This window comes from Cetorhinus maximus, chromosome 16 (assembly GCF_964194155.1).
Source record: "Cetorhinus maximus chromosome 16, sCetMax3.hap1.1, whole genome shotgun sequence".
Taxonomy (NCBI): Eukaryota; Metazoa; Chordata; class Chondrichthyes; order Lamniformes; family Cetorhinidae; genus Cetorhinus; species Cetorhinus maximus.
The window spans coordinates 33859406-33881733 of NC_135894.1; the positions used below are offsets into that span (position 1 = coordinate 33859406).

The 22328-nt window shown below is 41.6% G+C and overlaps 1 protein-coding gene across 1 annotated transcript in view; it reads left to right on the forward strand.

Annotated features, from left to right (window-relative positions):
• The window catches only part of gdap2 (ganglioside induced differentiation associated protein 2), a 47270-nt gene continuing 24942 nt past the window's right edge, over positions 1-22328 (forward strand). The window contains exons 1-4 of the mRNA XM_078559631.1: positions 1-316; positions 16756-16895; positions 20276-20429; positions 21250-21338. Coding sequence (XP_078415757.1) covers positions 147-316; positions 16756-16895; positions 20276-20429; positions 21250-21338 — 553 coding nt within the window. The 5' untranslated portion in view covers positions 1-146. The remainder of the gene's footprint in view (positions 317-16755; positions 16896-20275; positions 20430-21249; positions 21339-22328) is intronic.

Genomic DNA, 22328 nt, shown 5'->3' on the forward strand with positions numbered 1-22328 from the left:
TCGGGTGCCTCCTCCCCCCGCCGCCGGGGATCGGGCCCCGCAGGATCCCGTGGGGCAGAGACAGTTTGGAAGCGGGGTCACCGCCCCGCTTTCACTGGGAAGGGTCTTCACCGCTTCTGCCGCTGCCTGCGCTCGGTGTTCGGGACATGGATCCTCTGGGAGCCCGCTCTCCCATCGTGGACATTCAGACTCTACCCTGTTGGGCTAACAGTTCAGAGAAGGTTGAGAGTGGGATCAGCAATGAAGTGCACCCAGACAGTTCCATCTCCTCACCATTCCCTTACAGGAAAGACATTAACAACAAAGTGATTCTATGGTATGTATGTACCACTTCTAAATCTGCACCAAACCGAGTCGGAAAGGCACTTCAGTTCAACTGAAGTCTTGAAAAAAAATCGTTTTTTTAAAAAACTTTAAATGTGCAATATTTGTAACCGGAATTCGTGTGCTTTCAAATTTCTGCTCTCCTGAAGATGTTCATTCACGATGGAATGATGTTTGCGACATCAACAGCTGATGCAAACGGCCATTCCTTGTGTCATCATTCGTCCACAGAAAGTTGGGGGTGAACATCACGCTTGTTCCCTTCTTCCATATACGCAGGAGACTAGATAGTACTGGGAGAATAGGAGCTCCTTTTTCTTTCTTAGTCTAGAATCTCTAGATATTTGCACCTTCTCTGTCTTAATTAAGCTTGTAATCCTGTGATATGTTAAATAATGAATTCATTTTAATTATTTATGGCATCTTTTAATACTGCAAGTAAACACAGTAATGCCCAGAGGTTCATTATAATTTTGGTGACAGAAGACAACACTATTTTGATTTGATACATCTTGCTCTTTCACTCTCCTGTGCTGTCATGGTTCCCCCTCCCCCCATCCCCTTCCTGGCCACCCGCATTCCAGCATCTGGGTTCTGCTGATACAGATTTTTCAAATGATAGCACAAACTGAACATCGAACGTCTCCTGTCGTTTTTGTTGTAGCTCGTGAAGTAGTGAGATGTTGCAATTCTAACCACTTCTTTTTCCATAGTATCTTCCTCTTTCTTGCTCCTTTGCGCTTGCTGCATTCCCCCTCAAACATATAGCAGTTTACTGCCTAGGACTTTGCCATCTTGTAGAACAGGGAAAAATTGGCAGTTAAGGTCTGTTCCATTTCATTAAATTGAGTCTTGGATTTGAGCCTAGCCAGCAATAGAGTATATTGTTCCTGGATCATTATTTGAGCTGATGTTATAATTGGCCTTTTATTTCTCGGGCATTGATCTCCCTCCCTTTCAAAACAACTGTCATCACATTTTCCTCAGAAAATTCACTCTTAACTCACTTTATCCTTGAATGTGTTGTTATCTCCCAATTTGGTGCTCTAGCTCTCAACTTGTCTTTCCATTTGGGTTACCATCCTTCCCATTAGCACTAACCAAAGTCACAAATGACATGCTGAGTACAGTGCATGATCCCTCCTCATCTTTGTTGACCACTCTGCAGCCTTTTACACCATCAACCATATTATTTATGATGTCCCTTGCAGTCAAGACCCTCCTAGCACTCATTGTCAAGGCTGGCATATGAATAACGACTACTTAATGAACTAGTAGAGAAATTACTGCTCCTATTGAGTCTTACCATAGCAGAAAGTTAATGGCCCAGATTTTGCAGTGGTAATGACAACAAAACTATCAGGGTTCACAGTCATCACTCCACTGAAACTGACAGCAATCTTTGGTGTCCGCACATATGTGGAATCAAATGTAACTTGATAAGTTACAGCCAGCTGGGACTGTTGTTGAGATGCCCTCAGAGTGCAATCCCCAAGTAATCAGTGATTTGACAGAAAACTTCCACTTTTATGCTGTCGGTCTTGCTCTAAAATTTTGAAATTGTTACACCTTGTTGGACGAGGTATAATTGGGTTTTTAACAGCCTACAAAATTCATAATGAATGCTACATACCTCAGTGGCCCTGAAAAACAAATTTTATATTCGTGGAATGCCCAATTTCTCCATTATTATAAAAATTCCATGTATTTTAATCCTATAACAATTTATTTTGCTATCTGAAAATGTAAATTAACTTCCTAGTTTGCTGTGGTTGAGAATGCTCCAATTTTTTTTTATTCATCTATGGGATATAGGCATTGATGGCTAGGCCAAACTAATTTTATATTAGACTTTCAATTCCATATTTTTGTGGAATTCAAATTCCACGTTCTGTCATGGTGGGATTCCAACCCAGGTCACCAGAGGATTATCCTGGGTCTCTGGATTAGCAGTCCAGTGACAATACCACTACGCCACCACCTACTCTGTTTGCTGGACGCTTGGAGATCCACTTGACATAGTGCCAGATTTGAATTAAAAACAGAAAATGCTGGAAAAACTCAGCAGGTCTGGCAGCATCTGTGGAGGGAGAAACAGAGTTAACATTTCGAGTCCGTAAGACACTTCTTCAGAGATTCGAATTGCTGTTAAAGGAAATCCACATCACTGAGATTGCTAGATCTTTGTGGAGAGCTTTCTTCCAAAGTCAGCAGCGAGTGCTGTTGCATCACTGCTAACCACAAAATCCAGACCAATGCCTCCAGAACGTGGGAAAATTGACAGTGAGCATAGGACTATAGATGTATAAAATCAGGTCTTTACACAGGTCTTTATGTTGTAACAGCAGAAGTCTTAAAAACTGCCCATTTTTGAAATTCACTTCATTGTATGTGAATGGTATAAGCCCTACACCGTGCACAACTCTGCTGCAGGTACGTCTTGTTGCTCCCATCTGACGTGCCATTCTCATTTAGTTTTTGGTGGCGGAGGCAGTTCACCTTAACATTGCAATGTGAAAAATGGCTAAAATGCAAGCCTCTGATACATATATACAGTTCACTCTGCTTGTTCAATTTACAAGTAATGGTGGTTAAACATCTCTGGTATCTATTACCTCACCTGGTGACCAAAGACCAAGTTGAGGTAAAACAACTGAAGTGTGCCACTCTTCTACTTCTACACTTAAATCATGTAACAGATTGTGTGTGGGTTGGCTGCAACCATAATCCTAGCAAGTTATTAAGAATTTAATTTTGAGAATTTCCTATTTCCACTCATCTCTTGTTGCAGGTCAATATTTGAATGTTCTCTTTTCTCTTACCTTTCCTCCTTGGACTTCTCTACCGTAGCCTTTAGCTTGCCACAGGCATCTATTATTAACTTAAAATAAAAGCAAAAAACTGCGGATGCTGGAAATCCAAAACAAAAACAAAAATACCTGGAAAAACCCAGCAGGTCTGGCAGCATCTGCGAGAGGAGCACAGTTAACGTTTCGAGTCCGAATGACCCTTCAACAGAACTAAGTAAAAATAGAAGAGAGGTGAAATATAAACTAGTTTAAGGGAGGGTGGGACAAGTAGAGCTGGTTAGAGGGCCAGTGATAGGTGGAGATAACCAAAAGATGTCACAGACAAAAGGACAAAGAGGTGTTGAAGGTGGTGATATTATCTAAGGAATGTGCTATTAAGGGTAGAAAGCAGGACAAGCAAGGTACAGATAGCCCTAGTGGGGGTGGGGTGAAGGAATCAAAAAAGGCTAAAAGGTAGAGATAAAACAATGGATGGAAATACATTTAAAAATAATGGAAATAGGAGGGAAAAGAAAAATCTATATAAATTATTGGAAGAAAAGGGGGGATTGGAAAGGGGGTGGTGATGGAGGAGAGAGTTCATGATCTAAAATTGTTGAACTCAATATTCAGTCCGGAAGGCTGTAAAGTGCCTAGTCGGAAGATGAGGTGCTGTTCCTCCAGTTTGCGTTGAGCTTCACTGGAACAATGCAGCAAGCCAAGGACGGCCATGTGGGCATGAGAGCAGGGTGGAGTGTTGAAATGGCAAGCGACAGGGAGGTCTGGGTAATGCTTGCAGACAGACCGAAGGTGTTCTGCAAAGTGGTCACCCAATCTGCATTTGGTCTCTCCAGTGTAGAGGAAACCGCATTGGGAGCAACGAATGCAGTAGACTAAATTGAGGGAAGTGCAAGTGAAATGCTGCTTCACTTGAAAGGAGTGTTTGGGCCCTTGGACGGTGAGGAGAGGGGAAGTAAAGGGACAGGTGTTGCACCTTCTGCGGTGGCATGGGAAGGTGCCGTGGGAGGGGGTTGAGGTGTAGGGGGTGACGGTGGAGTGGACCAGGGTGTCCCGGATGGAACGATCCCTGCGGAATGCTGCCGGGAGTGGGGGGGTGAAGGGAAGATGTGTTTGGTGGTGGCATCGTGCTGGAAATGGCGGAGGATGATCCTTTGAATGCGGAAGCTGGTGGGGTGATAAGTGAGGACAAGGGGGACCCTATCATGTTTCTGGGAGGGAGAAGAAGGTGTGAGGGCGGATGCACGGGAGATGGGCCGGACACGGTTGAGGGCCCTGTCAACCACCTTGGGTGGAAAACCTCGGTTAAGGAAGAAAGAAGACATGTCAGAGGAACTGTTTTTGAAAGTGGCATCATCAGAACAGATGCAACGGAGGCGAAGGAACTGAGAGAATGGGATGGAGTCCTTACAGGAAGCAGGGTATGAGGAGCTGTAGTCGAGGTAGCTGTGGGAGTCGGTAGGCTTGTAATGGATATTGGTGGACAGTCTATCACCAGAAATTGAGACAGAGAGGTCAAGGAAGGGAAGTGTCAGAGATGGAACATGTGAAAGTGATGGAGGGGTGGAAATTGGAAGCAAAATTAATAAATTTTGCCAGGTCCAGACGAGTGCATGAAGCAGCACCGAAGTAATCATCGATGTACCGGAGAAAGAGTTGTGGGAGGGGGCCGGAGTAAGACTGGAACAAGGGATGTTCCACATACCCCATAAAGAGACAGGCATAGCTGGGGCCCATGCGGGTACCCATAGCCACACCTTTTATTTGGAGGAAGTGAGAGGAGTTAAAGGAGAAATTGTTCAGTGTGAGAACAAGTTCAGCCAGACGGAGGAGAGTAGTGGTGGATGGAGATTGTTTGGGCCTCTGTTCGAGGAAGAAGCAGAGAGCCATCAGACCATCCTGGTGGGGGATGGAGGTGTAGAGGGATTGGACGTCCATGGTGAAGAGGGGGCGGTTGGGGCCAGGGAACTGGAAATTGTTGAAATGACGTAGGATGTCAGAGGAATCACGGATGTAGGTGGGAAGAGACTGGACAAGGGGAGAGAGAATAGAGTCAAGATAGCAAGAAATGAGTTCCGTGGGGCAGGAACAGGCTGACACACTCGGTCTGCCGGGACAGTCCTGTTTGTGGATTTTGGGTAGGAGGTAGAAGCGGGCCGTCCGAGGTTGGGAGACTATCAGGTTGGAAGCTGTGGAAGGAAGATCTCCAGAGGAGATGAGGTCAGTAACAGTCCTGGAAACAATGTCTTGATGTTCAGTGGTGGGGTCATGGTCCAGGGGGAGGTAGGAGGAAGTGTGTGCGAGGTAGAGGTCAGTGCACCAGACAACAACAGCACCACCCTTGTCAGCGGGTTTGATGACAATGTCAGGGTTGGACCTGAGAGAACGGGGTGCAGCAAGTTCAGGGACAAGTTAGAGTGGGTGGGAGGAGCAGAGAAATTGAGACGACTAATGTCACGCCGACAGTTCTCAATGAAAAGATCAAGAGAAGGTAAGAATCCAGAGGGAGGGGTCCAGGTGGAGGGAGAATATTGGAGGTGGGTAAAAGGATCCGTTGAACGGGGAGAGGACTCCTGCCCAAAGAAGTGAGCACGGAGACTAAAGCGGTGGAAGAAGAGTTCAACATCGTGCCGAGCCCGAAATTCATTGAGATGAGGGCGTAAGGATATGAAACTAAGTTCTTTGCTGAGCACTGAACGTTCAGCGTCGGAGAGGGGAAGGTCAGGAGGTATGGTGAATACACGGCCGGGGCTGGGATTGGAAGACGGGATGGGGACAGAGGGACAGGCAGGGGTGGAGGGTCCTGGATGGTTGTTGGTGTTGATGAGTTGTTGGAGCTTGCATTCCTTTGCACTTAAAAGAAAGAGACAAAGTTTCTTGTTGAGACGCCGGATGAGACGAAGAATAATATGAAACTGGGGGCACGCGCAGCTTTGAAAAAGGGTGCGGCGGTGCTGCTGGAGGGAGAGGTCGAGTGTGTTCATATGGCGGCGCATGGCACTGAATGTGGATCTCAGAATGCGAGAACAGCAGTCCGAGGAGCGTTGTATGTCCTAGAGATACCTGTAATCCTGGGTGGGTTCGAAACATGAGGGATGGAACTTCAGTTGAAATCCACGTGGGGTAAGTTGGAGACTGAGACAGTCACTGAGGAAGGAAATATGGCTGTGAAAGCAGGTTTTAGTAAACACCAGGAGAGAAATGGAAAGCAATGAAGGTAAACAAGGCAAAGGAGAGATACGAAAATCCTGATGGAGAGAAGAGCAATACTTTTTCAAGGTTATTAACTTACTGGCTCCCACAACTGCCTGGGATATACTTCTCAACAGCTTCATTTCTCTGTCTTCTTTGGATTTTCTCCAAAGAAATACTCCACTTTTCACGCTAGAACCTCAGCTGAATCTCCCTTCCACGATTCTCATTGAAGCCCATGAACATGCCTTGGACTCCTGTTCTCATAGCCATTTTCTCAATAGGAGGGGTTATCCCCTGCATCCACCTCACCAGCTCCAGCTTTTACCAGGCTATTTGCTGCTGTTTCTGTCGTCTACATGATTGTATCACCAATCTCATGTTCCTTTCAATTTTCCTCTACACTTTCTTGAAGCACTGTACCTGCCCAGGATGCCTTTCTTTATATTTCCATTATCCTCATTTCCAGAGACCTTTCCTGTTCAAGTGCAACATCTGCCATCTGGTCATTCCCCTCTTTTCATATCACTTTTCAGGCCAGAAATACTCACTTACATGTTCTTCTAATCTTGGATATTGTTTGATATCCAACGGTAATCCCAGTTAGTTATTAAGAATTTAATCTTGAGAATTTCCTATTTCCACCCATTCCTTGTTACAGGTTAATATTTGAATGTTATCTGAATAATTCGGACTTTGCTGAACTCCACCATTTCTGAAAATATGACCCTGTACCCCTATGACTGACGACTTTAATGTCCTCTCCATGACCTTGCCATTCTATACCATTCAACCCGATTCGATACGAACATCAGGAAAAGTATCTCATTTTTCTTGGCACTCTGCAGTTCCCTGGTTTGTATATTTAAGTACACCCAACTGTTTCATTTACCATAGGGATGTTGGTGATGGCAAATAGACAGATTGACCTTTCAAGTGCAGATTCTTCATTGAGATGCAATGCTGAGAATAGGAAGAGTATGGAATGTTTGTACAGGGTTTATTCCTTCCTCTTTTTGAGACTGATTGCATTTTGCTGGCTTTTTCTGTTATAATTTTAGAGAGCTTCTACTTTTTTCTTCTCCCTCTTTCAGCTTTAAGTGTGTGTGAATCTTGTTTCTTCACTCACTAGTGTTAGTTGTGGCTCCATTGGTAGCACTCTTGTCTCTAGGTCACAACGTTCTGGCTTCAAGATCCACTCCAGGACCTGAATGCAAAAATCAAGGCTGACAGTCCAGTGCAGTTTTGGTGGATAGGAAAAATCCCTGACCTTTGCAAACCTGGTAGTGCTGTTTGGTGCTGTTGTCAGTACACAAGATCCATGTGTTAAGGGCAGATGGTATTGCATCAGTGTAAAAGTTAGACGAGTTGCTATCTTGAATTTGAAATATTTTAGGTGAAGCTATCTGAAAATTTATTAATCTTTTAAATACAATGATATTCTGTGCTGCCTTTTTACCCTTGAGAATTGCACTGATAATCTGCCTGATGACATATTTTGACATATTACAGACATCATCTTCGCAGTACAGATTTACCTCCTACATGCAAAAGTAAAAGCTGTGTATCTTGATCTGAAGCTTGAGTCACTGAAGAGAGTTTGACTAAAATGAGAAATGTTAATATGCAGATGATTACAGGTGGCTTTCCAACTATAATTTTACATCCTTACCATTATGCTCCTTGAGATGGTGAGCAATGTTTGGATTACCGGGTGAAATGATTTGTTCAAAAAAATCTGCGTTAGTAGGATTGTTTTGAAACTATTGTATAAGAAGGCCATATGAGACATTAAGTTAGAGCCAGTGATTTTCTCCGCAAAATAGTATAAATGAATCTCATTCTTTTAACACGCTTCTCAAACACTTTAATATTCCTTTTTCAAGCAGCTTTCTAATTTGTTTATAAGAACCTTTGGACGCTGCAGTAAGATGGTCTGTGGCACAATTCCATTTACAAACTAACCTCTAGAAGAACATTTTTTTGACCTTTTCTGTTTTTCTTGTGGAACTGTGCCCCTTATTGCCATCTTGCTGACCATTGGAAATGATTGCCTATTATAAACTTACAGAATCTTGCAGACCTCGACCTCACTTCTAAAGCCTTCACTGTTCTAGTGAAAAAGACACATTAGCTTCTTAAGCCTTTCTTCATAACTATAATCTATCATCCCTGCTAGCATCCAAGTAAACTTATGCTACACCTTTCCCAATTCATTTTCCCTCCTATAATGAGGTTCCCAAAAGTGCATCCAATATTCCAATTGCAAACCATCCTAAGGCCTTGCAAGTTACCTCCTTGCTTTTGTAGTCTATGACTCCTGATAAAAAAAAAACAGGGATTCTATTTGCCTTTTTATGACATTTACTTTCATTCCTGCCTTTTAATTACCTCCATCTACATTTCAAGGTCCCTTTATTTCATCTTGGTTGCTTAACTGTCCACCACCGTTCACGACTGAATGTGGCAGGACTGCACAGCTTAGACCTAATCCATTGGTTGTGGGACCACTTAACTTTGTCTATTGCATGCTTTTTTTGCTGTTTGATATGCAAGTAGTCCTGTGTTATAGCTTCACCAGGTTGACCCTCAATTTTAGGCATACCTGGTGCTGCTCCTGGCATGCCCTCCTGCACTCTTTATTGAACCAGGCTTGAATCTCTGGATTGATGGTAATGGCACAGTGGGGGATATAGTGGGCCATGAGATTACAGATTGTGGTTGTTTACAATTCTGTTGCTGCTGATCGCCCACAGCACCTCATGGATGCTTAGTTTTGAGTTGCTGGACCTGTTCGAAATTTATCTCATTAGGCACGGTGGTAGTGCCACACAACATGATGGAGGGTTACTTCTTCGTGAAGTCGAGACTTCATCTCCACAATGGGACACTTGCTTTTATTACCCGAGGCATAGAATATAAGAGCAGGGAGGTTATGCTGGAACTGTATAAAACGTTGGTTAGCTCACAGCCAGAGTATTGCGTGCAGTTCTGGAATCCGCATTATAGGAAGGATGTGATTGCACTAGAGAGAATGCAGTGGAGATTTACCAGGTTGTTGCGTGGGCTGGAGAGTTTTATTTATGAGGAGAGTTTGGGTAGACTGGGGTTATTTTCCCTGGAGCAGAGGAGATTGAGGGGGGACATGATTGAGGTGTATAAAATTATGAGGGGCATAGATAGGGTAGACAGGAAGGAACTTTTCCCCTTGGTGGAGGGATCAATAACCAGGGGGTGTAGATTTAAGGAAAGGGGCAGGAGGTTTAGAGGGGACGTGAGGAAGAATTTTTTCACCCAGAGGGTGGTGGGAATCTGGAATTCACTGCCTGAAAGGGTGGTAGAGGCAAAAACCCTCATAACATTTAAGAAGTATTTGGATGTGCACTTGAGATGCCATGGCATACAAGGCTATGGGCCTAGTGCTGGAAAATGGGATTAGAATAGTTCGGTACTTGTTTGACCAGCGCAGACTCGATGGGCCAAAGGGCCTTTTTCTGTGCTGTAGACCTCTATGACTATGACTGTGCAGTGGTCACCCCTACCAATACTGTCATGACCAGAGGATTGGAAAACTTTCCTGTCTAGGTCAATGCCGCTTAATGATCTGTCAGGTTTCATTCCTTTTGTAGGCTTTGTAGTGGTTTGATACAACTGAGTGGCTTGCTGGGTATTTAAGACTTAACCACATTGCTGTGGGTCTGGAGTTGCATGTAGACCAGCACAAGTAAGAACAGCAGATTTCCTTCCCTAAAGGAAGATTAGTGAACCAGATGGGTTTTTATGACAATTACCGAGTCTGGCTTTTTAATTGAATTTTTACCTGAATTTTTATTCCACCAGCTGCTGCAGTGGGATTTGAACCTGTCTCCCCAGAGCATTAGTCTGGGCCTCTGGATTACTAGTCAAGTAACATTTCCACTATGCCACTCCCTCCCCCTTGTTGAATTCATTCAGGATTCAATTGATAAACTGATTTAGTTTATTTATAAAAATCTACCTTAATTAAACATTGTAAGAAAATAATATTCAAGCAACATGTTTTATAAATGCAACCCACTGTCATTTCTGATTATTCCTGCTTTTTGTAAATTATTTCATGCAAGGTTACTTGTTCAGTCTGTAGTTCAATAAATAACCCTTTTTTACCTGGACCACCCAGATATTTGGCACTAAATGGAAGGGCATGCTATTTTTACTGTCATTTGAAGGGGGTTGGGAAAACTTAGTACCTGAAGACACTGTGCCGCTGTCTCCGTCCTCTTGGGTACGCTTCTTCAGTACTTTTTTTTCAGTAATTCGAAGTTTATTCCAGCTGTAATGTAAGATATTTGAATTCCAAGGTATCACATTGCATATTTCCCAGTCCATTCTCGGGCTATCCTGTTATACTTTTCCCTATCTCTTTTGTAGATACGTGCAATCTCTGGCACTAGCGGGTCATCAGGCTTTGGATCACATCATGCCTAAGCCAATAGGTGTTCCGTCCCTAAGCCATTCCATCTGCCATCCTCTTTTAAACTTCGTTGTGACCAAAGTATAATAATTTTCATGATATTTTTCTGGTTTATTGTGAATTAGGTTTATGGGGGTAAGTCTAGTTGGGTCTGTCTGTGTTTTAATTACATTTGGAGTCACGTAAACTGCAAGTTTGAAATCAAGAAAAATAAGCTAGGTGCTTGACATGCTAATGAGTAAACATGGATGCTGACTTAGCATGTAAACTGCGATAGGAATTTGCATTTTTAGATAAATGAAGGGATTATTTGGATTTCAGAGGGATCTTAGTCTGTTTACAACTAGCCAGATAATCAGGGCTAAGGAGTGTGTTTATTTTTCCCAAAGATTATTGACAATATTGGCAATATGAAAGTTTTATATTATGAGGAAGATACTGTTTCAAAGACATATGGAACGATAGAATTTACATATTAAAAAGAGAGAAACATAATATATATATATATATATATATATATATAAAGGCCTTGGTGGGCTCATTACTTCTGAATTCCGTGCACACACATTCTCGTAATAAATACAAATTGTAAAACCATTGTGGTAGTGTGACCAAGTTTCCCTTGTGGATTTGCTCCACCTGGCACACATCACCTGCCACATCATAATGCTCGTTAAAACCAACATCTTTCCCTCACTTCTCCAAACATCTTATTTCAGTTGGAACCCATTATTTTGCTATGTGTCTATGAAGTGCCTTGGAATATGTTTCTATATTAAAGGTGCTATGTATATTTAAATACTGTATATTTTTTAAATCATGCTTTTGAATTAAATCCTGAATGAGTTCAACTGCGTTGCCAGGAAAGTTCTTCAATCCTCTGGTTACAGGTGTGTTGCTGGAGGACTGGTTAAGTTCTACTGTTGTTTAAAAAGGGAGGAAGGGATAGCCTGAGTAATTCCAGGCCAGTCAGCCTAACCTCAATGTGGAAAACTTATTGGAAACAAATTTTGAGACTGTATAAATTATCATTTTTGGGAGGGACAGATTCATTGGAAGGATATTCAGTCTGAATTTGTTAAGGGAAGGTTGTATCTGACCAAATCGGTTGAATTTTTTGCGGAGGTGACAAGGAGGGTTGATAAGGGTAGTGTGTTTAATGTAGCCTGCATGGATTTTAGTAAGACGTTTATTAAGGTTTCACTTGGATCCCATGAGTTTTAAATTTATTGACTGGTCTTCCAAGGGAAAATGCTAAGTTGGATCCAAAATTGGCTCAGTGGCAGCAAGCAAATGGTTATGGCCACCGGGTATTTTTATGACTGGAAAGCTCTTTCCACTGGGGTTCCCAGGGCTTAGTAATAGGTCCTTTGCTGTTCGTGGTATATATCAATTATTTAGATTTAAATGTAGGGTTCATTATTATGAAGTTTGCAGATGATACAAAAAATGGCTGTTTGGTTGACAGTGAGTAAGGAAGCCATAGGCTGTGGGAAGATATCAATGTATTTGTCAGGAGGGCAGAAAACTGGCAAATGTAATTCAATCTGGAGAAGTGTATGGTAATACATTTACAGAGCGCATATAAGATAAGAGAATACACAATATATGATAGGATTCTGAGATGTGTGGAGGAACAGAGGGGCCTTGGGGTGTATGTTCCAAGATCCCTGAGGTAGCAGGGCAGCTCGATAAGGTGGTCAAGAAGGCACAAGGGATTCTTTCCTTTGGCTGAGGTCTAGTGCAGGGAGGTTATGTTAGAACTACTTAAAACACTAGTTATACTGCAGCTAGGGTTCCATGAACCGTTCTGGCCAATGTATTACAGGAAGGATGTGATTGTAGTAGGGAGGGCATAGAAGAGATTTTCGAGGATTTAAAAAAAAATTTGTTCATGGGATGTGGATGTCACTGGCTAGCCCAGCATTTAATGGCCATCCCTGATTGACCTTGAGAAGGTGGTGGTGTGGTGCCTTCTTGAACAGCTGCAGTCCATGTGGTGACAGTACACGCACAGTGCTGTTTGGAAGAGAGTTCCAGGTGTTTGAATCAGTGACAATGAAGTGGGATTCCTTCACACCTGATTTGTGCCTTGCAGATGGTTGACAGGCTTTGGGGAGTCAGGAGGTGAGTTACTCTCTGCAGATTTCCCAGCCTCTTGAGTTGTTCTTGTAGCCACAGTATTTATATGACTAGCCCAGTTTAGTTTCTGGTCAATGGTAACCCCCAGGTTGATATTAGTGGGGGATTTGGCAATGGCAATGCCATTGAATTTCAAGGTGAGATGGTTAGATTCTGTCTTGTTGACGATGGTCATTGCCTGCCACTTGTGCAGCACGAATGTTACTTGCCACTTGTCAGCCCAAGCCTGAATACTGTCTAGGTACTGCTGCATTTGGATATGGACATTCTTGTTGTCAAGAATGGAGAATTTTAGCAATGAGAAAAGATTGAATACTTTTAGATTGTTTCCTTTTGGAACAGAGAAACTTAATGGGAGATTTCATTGAGGTGTAAAAAATTATAAGGGGCCTAAGTAGAGAGGATAGGAAGGACCTATTTCCCTTAAGAGATATCAATAACCAGCCGGCATAGATTGAAATCAATTGGTGGAAGGATTAGCGGAAAGTTGAGAACATTTTTCACCTGGAGGGTGGGTTGAGGGCCTGGAACTCACTGCCTGAAAGGGTGGTAGAGGCAGGAACCTTCATCACATTTGAAAAACACTTGGATATACTTTTGAGGTGTTGTAACCTCTCGGCTATGGGCCAAGAGTTGGAGGGTGTAGTTAAACTGGATGGCTTTTTGTCAGGTAGCACAGACAAAATGGACTGAATGGCCCCCTACTGTGGCTTAAATTTTTCTGTTTGTATCTAAGTTGAAGCCCGATGTTGATTCTCAGAGGTGTAATTTATTCCTCCCTCCTCCACCCCCCATTTTGGAAGAAACTTTCCTCCCCATCAACTGTTTATAAAATGCACATTTAGATGCCTTTAATGCATTAGGTCTGTGGGATGCTTCACCAAGCAAAAGAGGAATCAAATTCCAGCCTCTCTGGAGGGGGCGGGGGTTGGCAGGTGGTGGTGGTGTGGAGCAGTGGGTGTGAAAAGCATGATTGAGTAGCTTAGTTTTCAGCAGCTTTTTAAAGGACTTGAGTTAGGGTGATAGAGATGGACAAGGAAAAGTGTTTGAAACAAAGGCAAAAAGCTGAAAGCCCTGGCCTTGTAAAGTGGAGTTGATGGAAAGAAACTGCACATAAGATCTGAGTTCAAACACTCAAGAATAGGAAACATAAGAACTGGAGAAGGTTGCAGCTGTAGGGCAGATCTGATCCTCGTACCTCTTGATTGAGGATTTTAAATTTGACACATAGGAACTAAGGAGTCAGTCTAATTTGGCAAGGATGGGGCAATGGACTGTCGAAACTCAGGACAGGATACACATTGTTCAATCAATATCTGCAAACAAGTTTAGATTGAACATAGCACATGAACCCAGGTTGACATTTATTATCTACAGGACCTGAACAGAATAATACGATTGAATATATGCTGATGTGAGATATCAGTAATAAGTTGGATATAAACTACCAAAATTCTAGTAGCTGGAAGACTTCAGCAAAATGCTCCCAGTACAAATGATTGAAATTATTCGGAGGGAATACATTCACATACAATTTTATTGCCCTAAAATACTTGATTTTTTATTCAGAAAAAGGACTCTATGGGCATACTGCAGCAGAACTGAAAGCAGTTGGTTTGACCTTATGTCTTCAAATGTTGCTTGCCCTTAGTGGGGAGAATTTTATATTCTAATTTAAATTTAGCTAATTTAAGGTAAGTTAGAATAGTTTCACATGACCAGTTTCTTCCTCCCTGGCCCAATTATAGTCTGCTGTCTAGTAGCAGCCTGCCCTCTGCTACTACTCAAAACCTGTTGTAGATGTGTACTGATCAGAAGATACAACCATTTCTGTGACACACCATTTTGAAAATTAAGTAATGCTGCTGTGGTCTTTACAGTAATACACTTTGTTTCCCTAATCTGGAACAGCATGGGTTCATGCAATCAAAAATAATCAACAATGGAAGCTCTGTTATCTGCACCCCCTAATTTTTGAATTTTTCATCATTCAGAAACTAGACTTGCAGTTTTAATCAACGCTTTATGAAACCAAGTACAACATTAAAAGTTAATTCTCTTAGAGCAACTTTGAGATGAAATTTAATATTTTTGAAGGTTTACGGATAATTTCTAACCACAGTTGGTGTTTTGGAAAGCAGAGTTTTACAGTGTATTAAGTGAAGTTTGAAAGTCAACAGCAACTTGTTGCCTTCACTTGCTGTGCTTCCAACTCAACATTGGAAAAACTGAAGTTATCATTATTGGCTCCTGCAAACAAACTCTGCTTCCTTGTCAGTGCTTTTCTGTTTCCACCCCTGCCCCAGTCCCCCTCCAAACAACAAACCACTTGGATTATATCTTGGCATCTTGTTCAGATCCCATAGCCCCTTTCCTCACAAAGACTGTTTTGTTTGACCTAAGTTTCGCCTCCTTCCTGCATTCACTCTTCGCCCACACCCACCACTCCCACATCTCCCTTTTCATGCCTGCATGCTTGACCGCCTCATCTAAACACATGGCGTCAGGTTAGACATGTACACTGCAGATAAATAGCTCTACCTATTTCTGTATCACCTACCCTGACCCTTCCATAGCCTCTGTGGAATCATGTAGTCCTGGATGAGTTGCAATTTTCATTAGTTAAACATTCAGAAGGCTACAGCCTTCATCTTTGGCCCAGAGACACGCTCTGTAACCACTCCTTTGGTTCCATTCCCCTCCTCAACCGCTGCAAGGGTTGAACCAGATTATTCCCAATCTTTGCACCCTACTTGACTTGAATTGAGATTCTAACCCCATACACTGTCATCGCAAAGACTGTGCACTTCCATCTCTGTAACCCAGCCTATCTTTGCCACCGACTCACCTCCTCTTAGCCATGCTTTTGTATCCTCCATATTTGACTTCTCGAGTGTTCTGGACCCTCTCCTATCCTCAGCTTTCACAAATTTCAGCTCAACCAAAGCCCTGCTGTCCATTATCCTGTCCTGCACTTAGCTCCTGGTTCCCCATATGCCTCATATAAAAACTTTGCAACCTCATTGTTAAATCTGTTATGACCTTGCTCCTCCCTATTTGTAACCTTCTCCAATCCTACAACCTTCTGAGAACTCTGCGTTCTTCCAACTTTTGTGGCCCCTCCATACTCCTTTACTCCACCATTAGCACAGTGCCTTTGACTGTCTAGACCTTGACTGGAATTCATTTCCTAAAGTTGTCCCCCTCTTGTCCCTCTCCTCCTTCAACAGGCTCATTAAAACATATCTCTTTAACCAAACTTTCAGTCACCTTTATTACACCCGTTCCTTTGGCTTGGTGCAGTTTTGTTGTCTGAGTACACATTTGTGAAGTACCTACCTTTCTATGTCAGAAGTGCCAACTAAATCAAAGTTGTTGTTGCATTTTTCTAATCACCCATGTCCCAAATACCCCAAACATTCTGTTCCTCTTACTTTGGACTTTTGTGCATCCACCACTTTTATTTGCACCATGCTGGTTAGTGAACCTTTGCCTGGGTATTATTCTGGAATGGTATCCCTAACCCTTATACTCTCCCTCAAAAGCTTTCTGAACAATAGTCTCTTCAAACTTTTGGTCACCCCTCTTAATATCTCCCTTCCTGGCTTGGCAGCTGTTTACTTTATGCCTTGAGATATTTTATTACATTAAAGGTTTTGCATAGATAAAAGTTTGCTTGTAATCTTGTGGTCTATTGGGACATTTTTTAATTTTCTCATACCAAGTAACGGGATGTCAGCGTAAATTTGTCACAGTTGTCACCTTGGGTGCATGCGCTATAATCGTACCATGTCATAAGAATAGTGTCCAACTGTTAATATTGTGTGGTTCTTTTAGGAAGGGGGATGTGGTCTTGCTAAGCTGCACAGCCATTGTGAACACGAGTAATGAAACACTGTCTGACAAGAATGCTATTAGTGAAAGTATCCACTTGCATGCAGGACCAGAACTCAGAGATGAATTACAGAAATTGAAAGGTAAGATTTATAAAATATCCTGCAAATCCAAGCTACGTCAAGCAGGAAACGAGAGGTGCAACTGCAAAGGGGTTAATAAGACCCAGAATTAATCCTGAACCAGGGTACTTGGATTTAGTTGCCCAGTAAATGTATCCCATTTTATCAGGTGAGTTCCTCTCTTTCTTACCCAACTTAGTACTTGGAATGTAATTGCATTTTTGCTTAGAAAGTTACTTATTAATTTCATTTTTCAAATCACATATTGAACCAAAAGCCTTGAGTACATCATTAAGCTTTGAAACCTTATTAGATTTTTTTTCATCATAATTGAGCCACTTTTCCTCCACAAAATCATGATTTCTACAGAAGCAGAAAACCATTTAATCCACTTTGACTATCCATTCAGGGAAAATCTTTCCACAACTTTTATTTTGTGTTCAATTGTTAAAAGATGCCAAGGTTTTTAGCTCCAGAATCCTAACCTTATGCTGATTCTGCTCCAAATGTTCATTGGCCATTGCAACAGAAAAATTACCTGATATCAGTCTTAAATTTGCCTTTCATCAGATTGAACCTATAACTCTCCCTTGTCATACAGTCAAAGTTTATTTTGCAGTTTCTAGATTTACATCTTCTACACTGTTTATTATCTTGTACACCTTTAACATCCCATCTCAATTTCTTCCTTTCAATGTGAAAGCCCAGGTTTCTCCAAATTCCATCATAAATCAAATCTTTCTTTCACAGCTCAGTTCTCTAACACTAAGGATCACCTTCATGACTCTCCTGCAGTAGCCCAGCGGTTTGAATGTTTCCCTTCTGTCTCCATAGTCAAAACTGGGCACAATAGTCATGATGTAGCCTGACCAGTTTCTACACTAGCATGATATCCTCTGACTATACTCGATCAATTTTGTGTAAGATGGCCACATAACCAGACAAGGCTGAATCAACAAATTGTGTTTGTTTGCTTTTAACTTTCTGCCTTTATTCCCCCTCGCCTCAAAATGATTAAGTCCTGGATTCAGATGTAAGCAGAAAATTAAAACTTATATATATTGTTTCAAACACTACTTTTCCTGTGCTTACTGGTATACACACTTCTAGACATGTCAGGGGTATGCCTCCCAGAATTAGAATTTTTACTTTAAAATTACACATTCTGGTCAATTTTACTAAACACTTTTTAAAAATTTCACAGTTGATGGATGTTGAATCTATCTTAAAAGGCAATATTGGATTTATCTATATTCAGATCAACCTGCCCATTGTCTATCTCAGTGACCATTCCCTCTTCCTCTGCCCAAATCACAATCTTATTTAATTTCTTTGCCCTCCTGCAACTCCGATTTGAGGATCCTGCTTTATTCTGGGATCAGACTATGCTGAAGATAATTTATGTTTCATCACTTGACTAGGAATTAGGACTTGCCGCACAGTGATAGGTCTAAACTGAAGCAGCAAAATCATATGAGTAGCAGTCAATTCCAGCAACGTGCATGTCAACTGTTAAGGAACAGTTTTAAACAAATTCTCCCAAAACCCCCAAAAATATTGCAGTGCAAAATTAGCCCTAAATGCAGAAAATTTATTATATTGTGTCCAGTGAGGGTAGAATAAAGCAGGATCTTCCAAGCCAGGCTACAGAAATGAACCAAAGAGGTTAAATATGATTGTGAATTGGGCAGAGAAGAGAAAGAGGGAGTGAGCGTTGAGATCGACTTCAGAGAACCAATGATTTGACCAGGTTGATTTGAATGTAGATAAATCCAGTATCTCTTTGTTAAGAATAGGTTCAAATTGTGCAAGGCATTATGATATGAACAACATCAAAGGTCATTGTGTCAATTATACATGATATTCTGCTTCCCATATTTTCTACTGCTTGTATCCACTACCTGACCTGATCCTGTTGCCTCAGTTTACGACTGAGACTTTTCACGCTATGTTGAGCTAGCTCTGATCTGTTTCTCCCATCCTGTTCTTATGCTGCTGAATGAACTCTGATTAATTGCTAAATCCTTGCTTCCTGTAGCTGCTGATTCTGCTCTGCTCAACTCATCCTTCAGACCGGCAACATGACTGTTACCTGCATTAGGTTAGATTCACTCCTCAAAGCTCCTTCTGCTATTTCCAGTCCAAACTCAACTTGCTCCCTACAACTGTTCCTCGGACCAGCTCTCAATCTGCATTGATCCTAGGATTTAGCCTTCACCCTCTGACAGCTCCCTGGAAATTGGTTTGTGCATGCTCCAGGCTGTGCCTATGCTGTTTACTTCACCCTATCACTGCACCTAATGATGCTAATTTTGGACTGTTTCATACTATTTCCTTCCTGTCTTCTGTTTATGACTGTTGGTTGTCTCATGACCTATGCTAACCCTGCATAACCTGGATTCCTTTTGTGTGCACTTTGGTTGCTGCTCTGGAACTGTGCCCCTTACATTTTCTTCCCTTTTTGGGCCTCCTCTTGTCACCTAACTATACTGCCTATCATTTCTCCACTCGTGGGTACAATACTTTCCCTTCCCTCCCATCCCTATTCTGCCGCACCACTGCTTTGCTTTCCTACTCTCCTGCTCTTATCCCAGGAGTGAATTCTCCTTGAATAAACTCATGACTGTACCTCAATTTATTGAGGCATCTGTTGCTACTTCTTTAAAAGCACCACCTCCTCTCCAGTCAGCCTTCCACCAGCAGCTAGTGAGACCAACCTTCAAATATTTACATTTTGGGTTTGCTTATTACTGAAGCATCCCCATCTGTGTATCTAATTTACTATCTGCCCTGCCCAAATTGCTGTGGTGTTAATGTGACCCTCATCAAGTCACATGTTGATTTTTCCTCCTATGCCCCTGGCACCTTCTCCTTCATATCACTCTGCTCCAGCCCTAATGCCTGTCTTTTCAAATCCTAATTTTCTACTGTCTTCCTCCCAAAACCCCAATCTTACTTCTCTGAAATATCCTTCTTTCCTCCCTCAGCCTGTTTGCTGGGTGGTTGTGCAACCTCTTGGATTTTAGCCATCAACCCTGCTTTCCTCTGAATTCACTGCCCTGGTGTCATCCCCAAACCATTCCTCTAGATAATTATCCCTACCATTATTCACCCCATGGTCTTCCCTTGATCCCCTCTTTTCCTGTGGTTTTGATCACTATAAGGCTATCTCTGACTACTATCTTGAATTCCTCATAGCCCTTTTGTGTCACCTTGTGGTTGGGTCTAAAACCCGCAACTCTGCCACCTATAGCTGAGGATATACGTCAGCATCTGTGTCACCTAATGCATGAGAGGTGTTAAAAGTCCAGTTTGTCGACACCTTCTGACCATGTTATGCATCACTCGTTATAACTTTTATGTTTCTGTAACCTGAAGTACAGAAAAACTTTTATTTTAAGGTTGCCGCACAGGAGAGGCGAAGATGACCAAAGGCTTTAACTTGGCTGCAAGGTTTATCATCCACACAGTAGGACCGCGATACAATGCTAAGTACAGAACTGCTGCTGAGAGCTCCTTGTATAGCTGCTACAGGAGTGTACTTCTATTAGCCAGGTAAAAAGTCTTGAATGATAATTGGTTTCATAGCTACAGAAGCAGAGAAAAAGGGAACTTGATTTCTCACTTTTCATGTAAGATTTTAGTTTCAATTCCCTTTATTAGTATGCAGCATATGAGCTTGGGCTGAATTATCCTCTTTTCTAGAAACCCACCCAGATTTCTTCGTTTCAGTGGAAACTTCTATCTGAAATAAATATCAAAATGAACCCAGTTAAAAAAGAGCAATGTTTTGAGCTTTCATTATTTTGGTCCTATCTTCAAAGGCACTTTCTCTCAGTTCCAAAGTTCATTTGCTGCTATGAGCTCCACATGCTATCCAAATGGTGATGTAGGCTGATACACTAATTCATTGTTTTCATTCTATCTCAAGCTTTTTTTTATCTGACCCAGGAAAGGACAGCAAAATGATAATGTAATATTTGTTGAGATACTATACTTTACATGCAAAGGATGACTATTAAACAAAATTATTGTTTTAATATCAAAGGGAGCTAGGCAAGAACAAGAATATGCAGTAAAATGCACACATGATCTGAAATGTGTTCCAGATAAAATATTTGGGAAGTCCATTATTCTAAAAGTTGGATTGGGTTTGCAGTGTAGTATTGTGCACTGTCTTCTAATGCTCTTTGTCCTTTTTTAAAAATCATACTTGCAAAGACTGTATTGTGCAGTTTTTAGTATTTTTGCAGCATATAGTCTTTTTAGATGTTTGTCCATGTTTGTGTACGTTCAAAGTGAAATTGATCTGACTGCAAATGATGGAAGCGGAAGTGTTGAACCATCCTGATTTGTTCCTTTTGATCTGTTGCAGGGAGCATTCAATGTCCTCAATAGGTCTGTGTGTCATCAATACACCAAAAAGAGGCTACCCTTTGGAGGATGCTACCAACATTGCTCTGAGTATGTGTTGCTTCTTGTCTGTGGTAACTTTGTAGAGGGGCAGAGAAAGTATATTGAGAGAAAACATTACAACTTTTTGCCATTTTCAAAGTAATGCCTGCTTTCAGCTATGCAACCTTAATTTTAAAAATAGCCACAGCGATGAATGCAGGAAGGTTTTAATGAAAACTAGCAAACCTCTTGTACTGTAGTAATATCTCACATTACAGACCTTTATTTGGATCACAATGACTTCAGGTCATCAGGGGTCACAAGGATTGCCACCACAAGGATTGCCATTGCTGTAACATAAAGCTTTTTGTCGCAATACTAGGCCCAAATCTGTTTTTATTGATTTAAAGATTTTAAAATTTTTATTGATTTGTGATTTCTTTAAAGATCAATTAACTTTTTAAGCATACTTGCAGATTGTCCATTTTTAATATCGCAATGCAGGACCTATGTAAAACTTCTCCCTCACACTCACCATTCCACCTGTTTTTCATAAATTCTATGGTTCTGTGGTTTTTAATCAAAAAAATTAGGAAAAGCTGTGAAATTTGTTAGATCAATAAAAGACTTTCTACATCATTATTTTTATAAAGACATTGAAGGAAGGCCTTGGAGAAGGTGCAGAAGAGGCTCATTAGGATGATACTAAGGATGAAGGACTTCAGTAAGATTGCAGAAGCTGGAATTGTTCTCCTTGAAGCAGAGAAATTTAAGGGAGGACTTAATAAAAGTATTCAAAATTTTGAGTTTTAATAGAGGAGGTAGGGAGAAACTTTCCTTTGGTAAATAAATCAGTAACCAGAGATCATAGATTTAACATAATTGGTGAAACAACTAGAGGGGAAATGTTTTCTCAGAGTGGTTAAGATCTGCAACGCATTATCTGAAAGTGTGGTGGAAGGGGAATATATAGGAACTTACAAGCACACGTGTAGTAGTCTTTTGAAAGAAGACTAATTTGCAGGGTTAAGGAAGAAAAGCTGGTGTGTAGGAATTCAA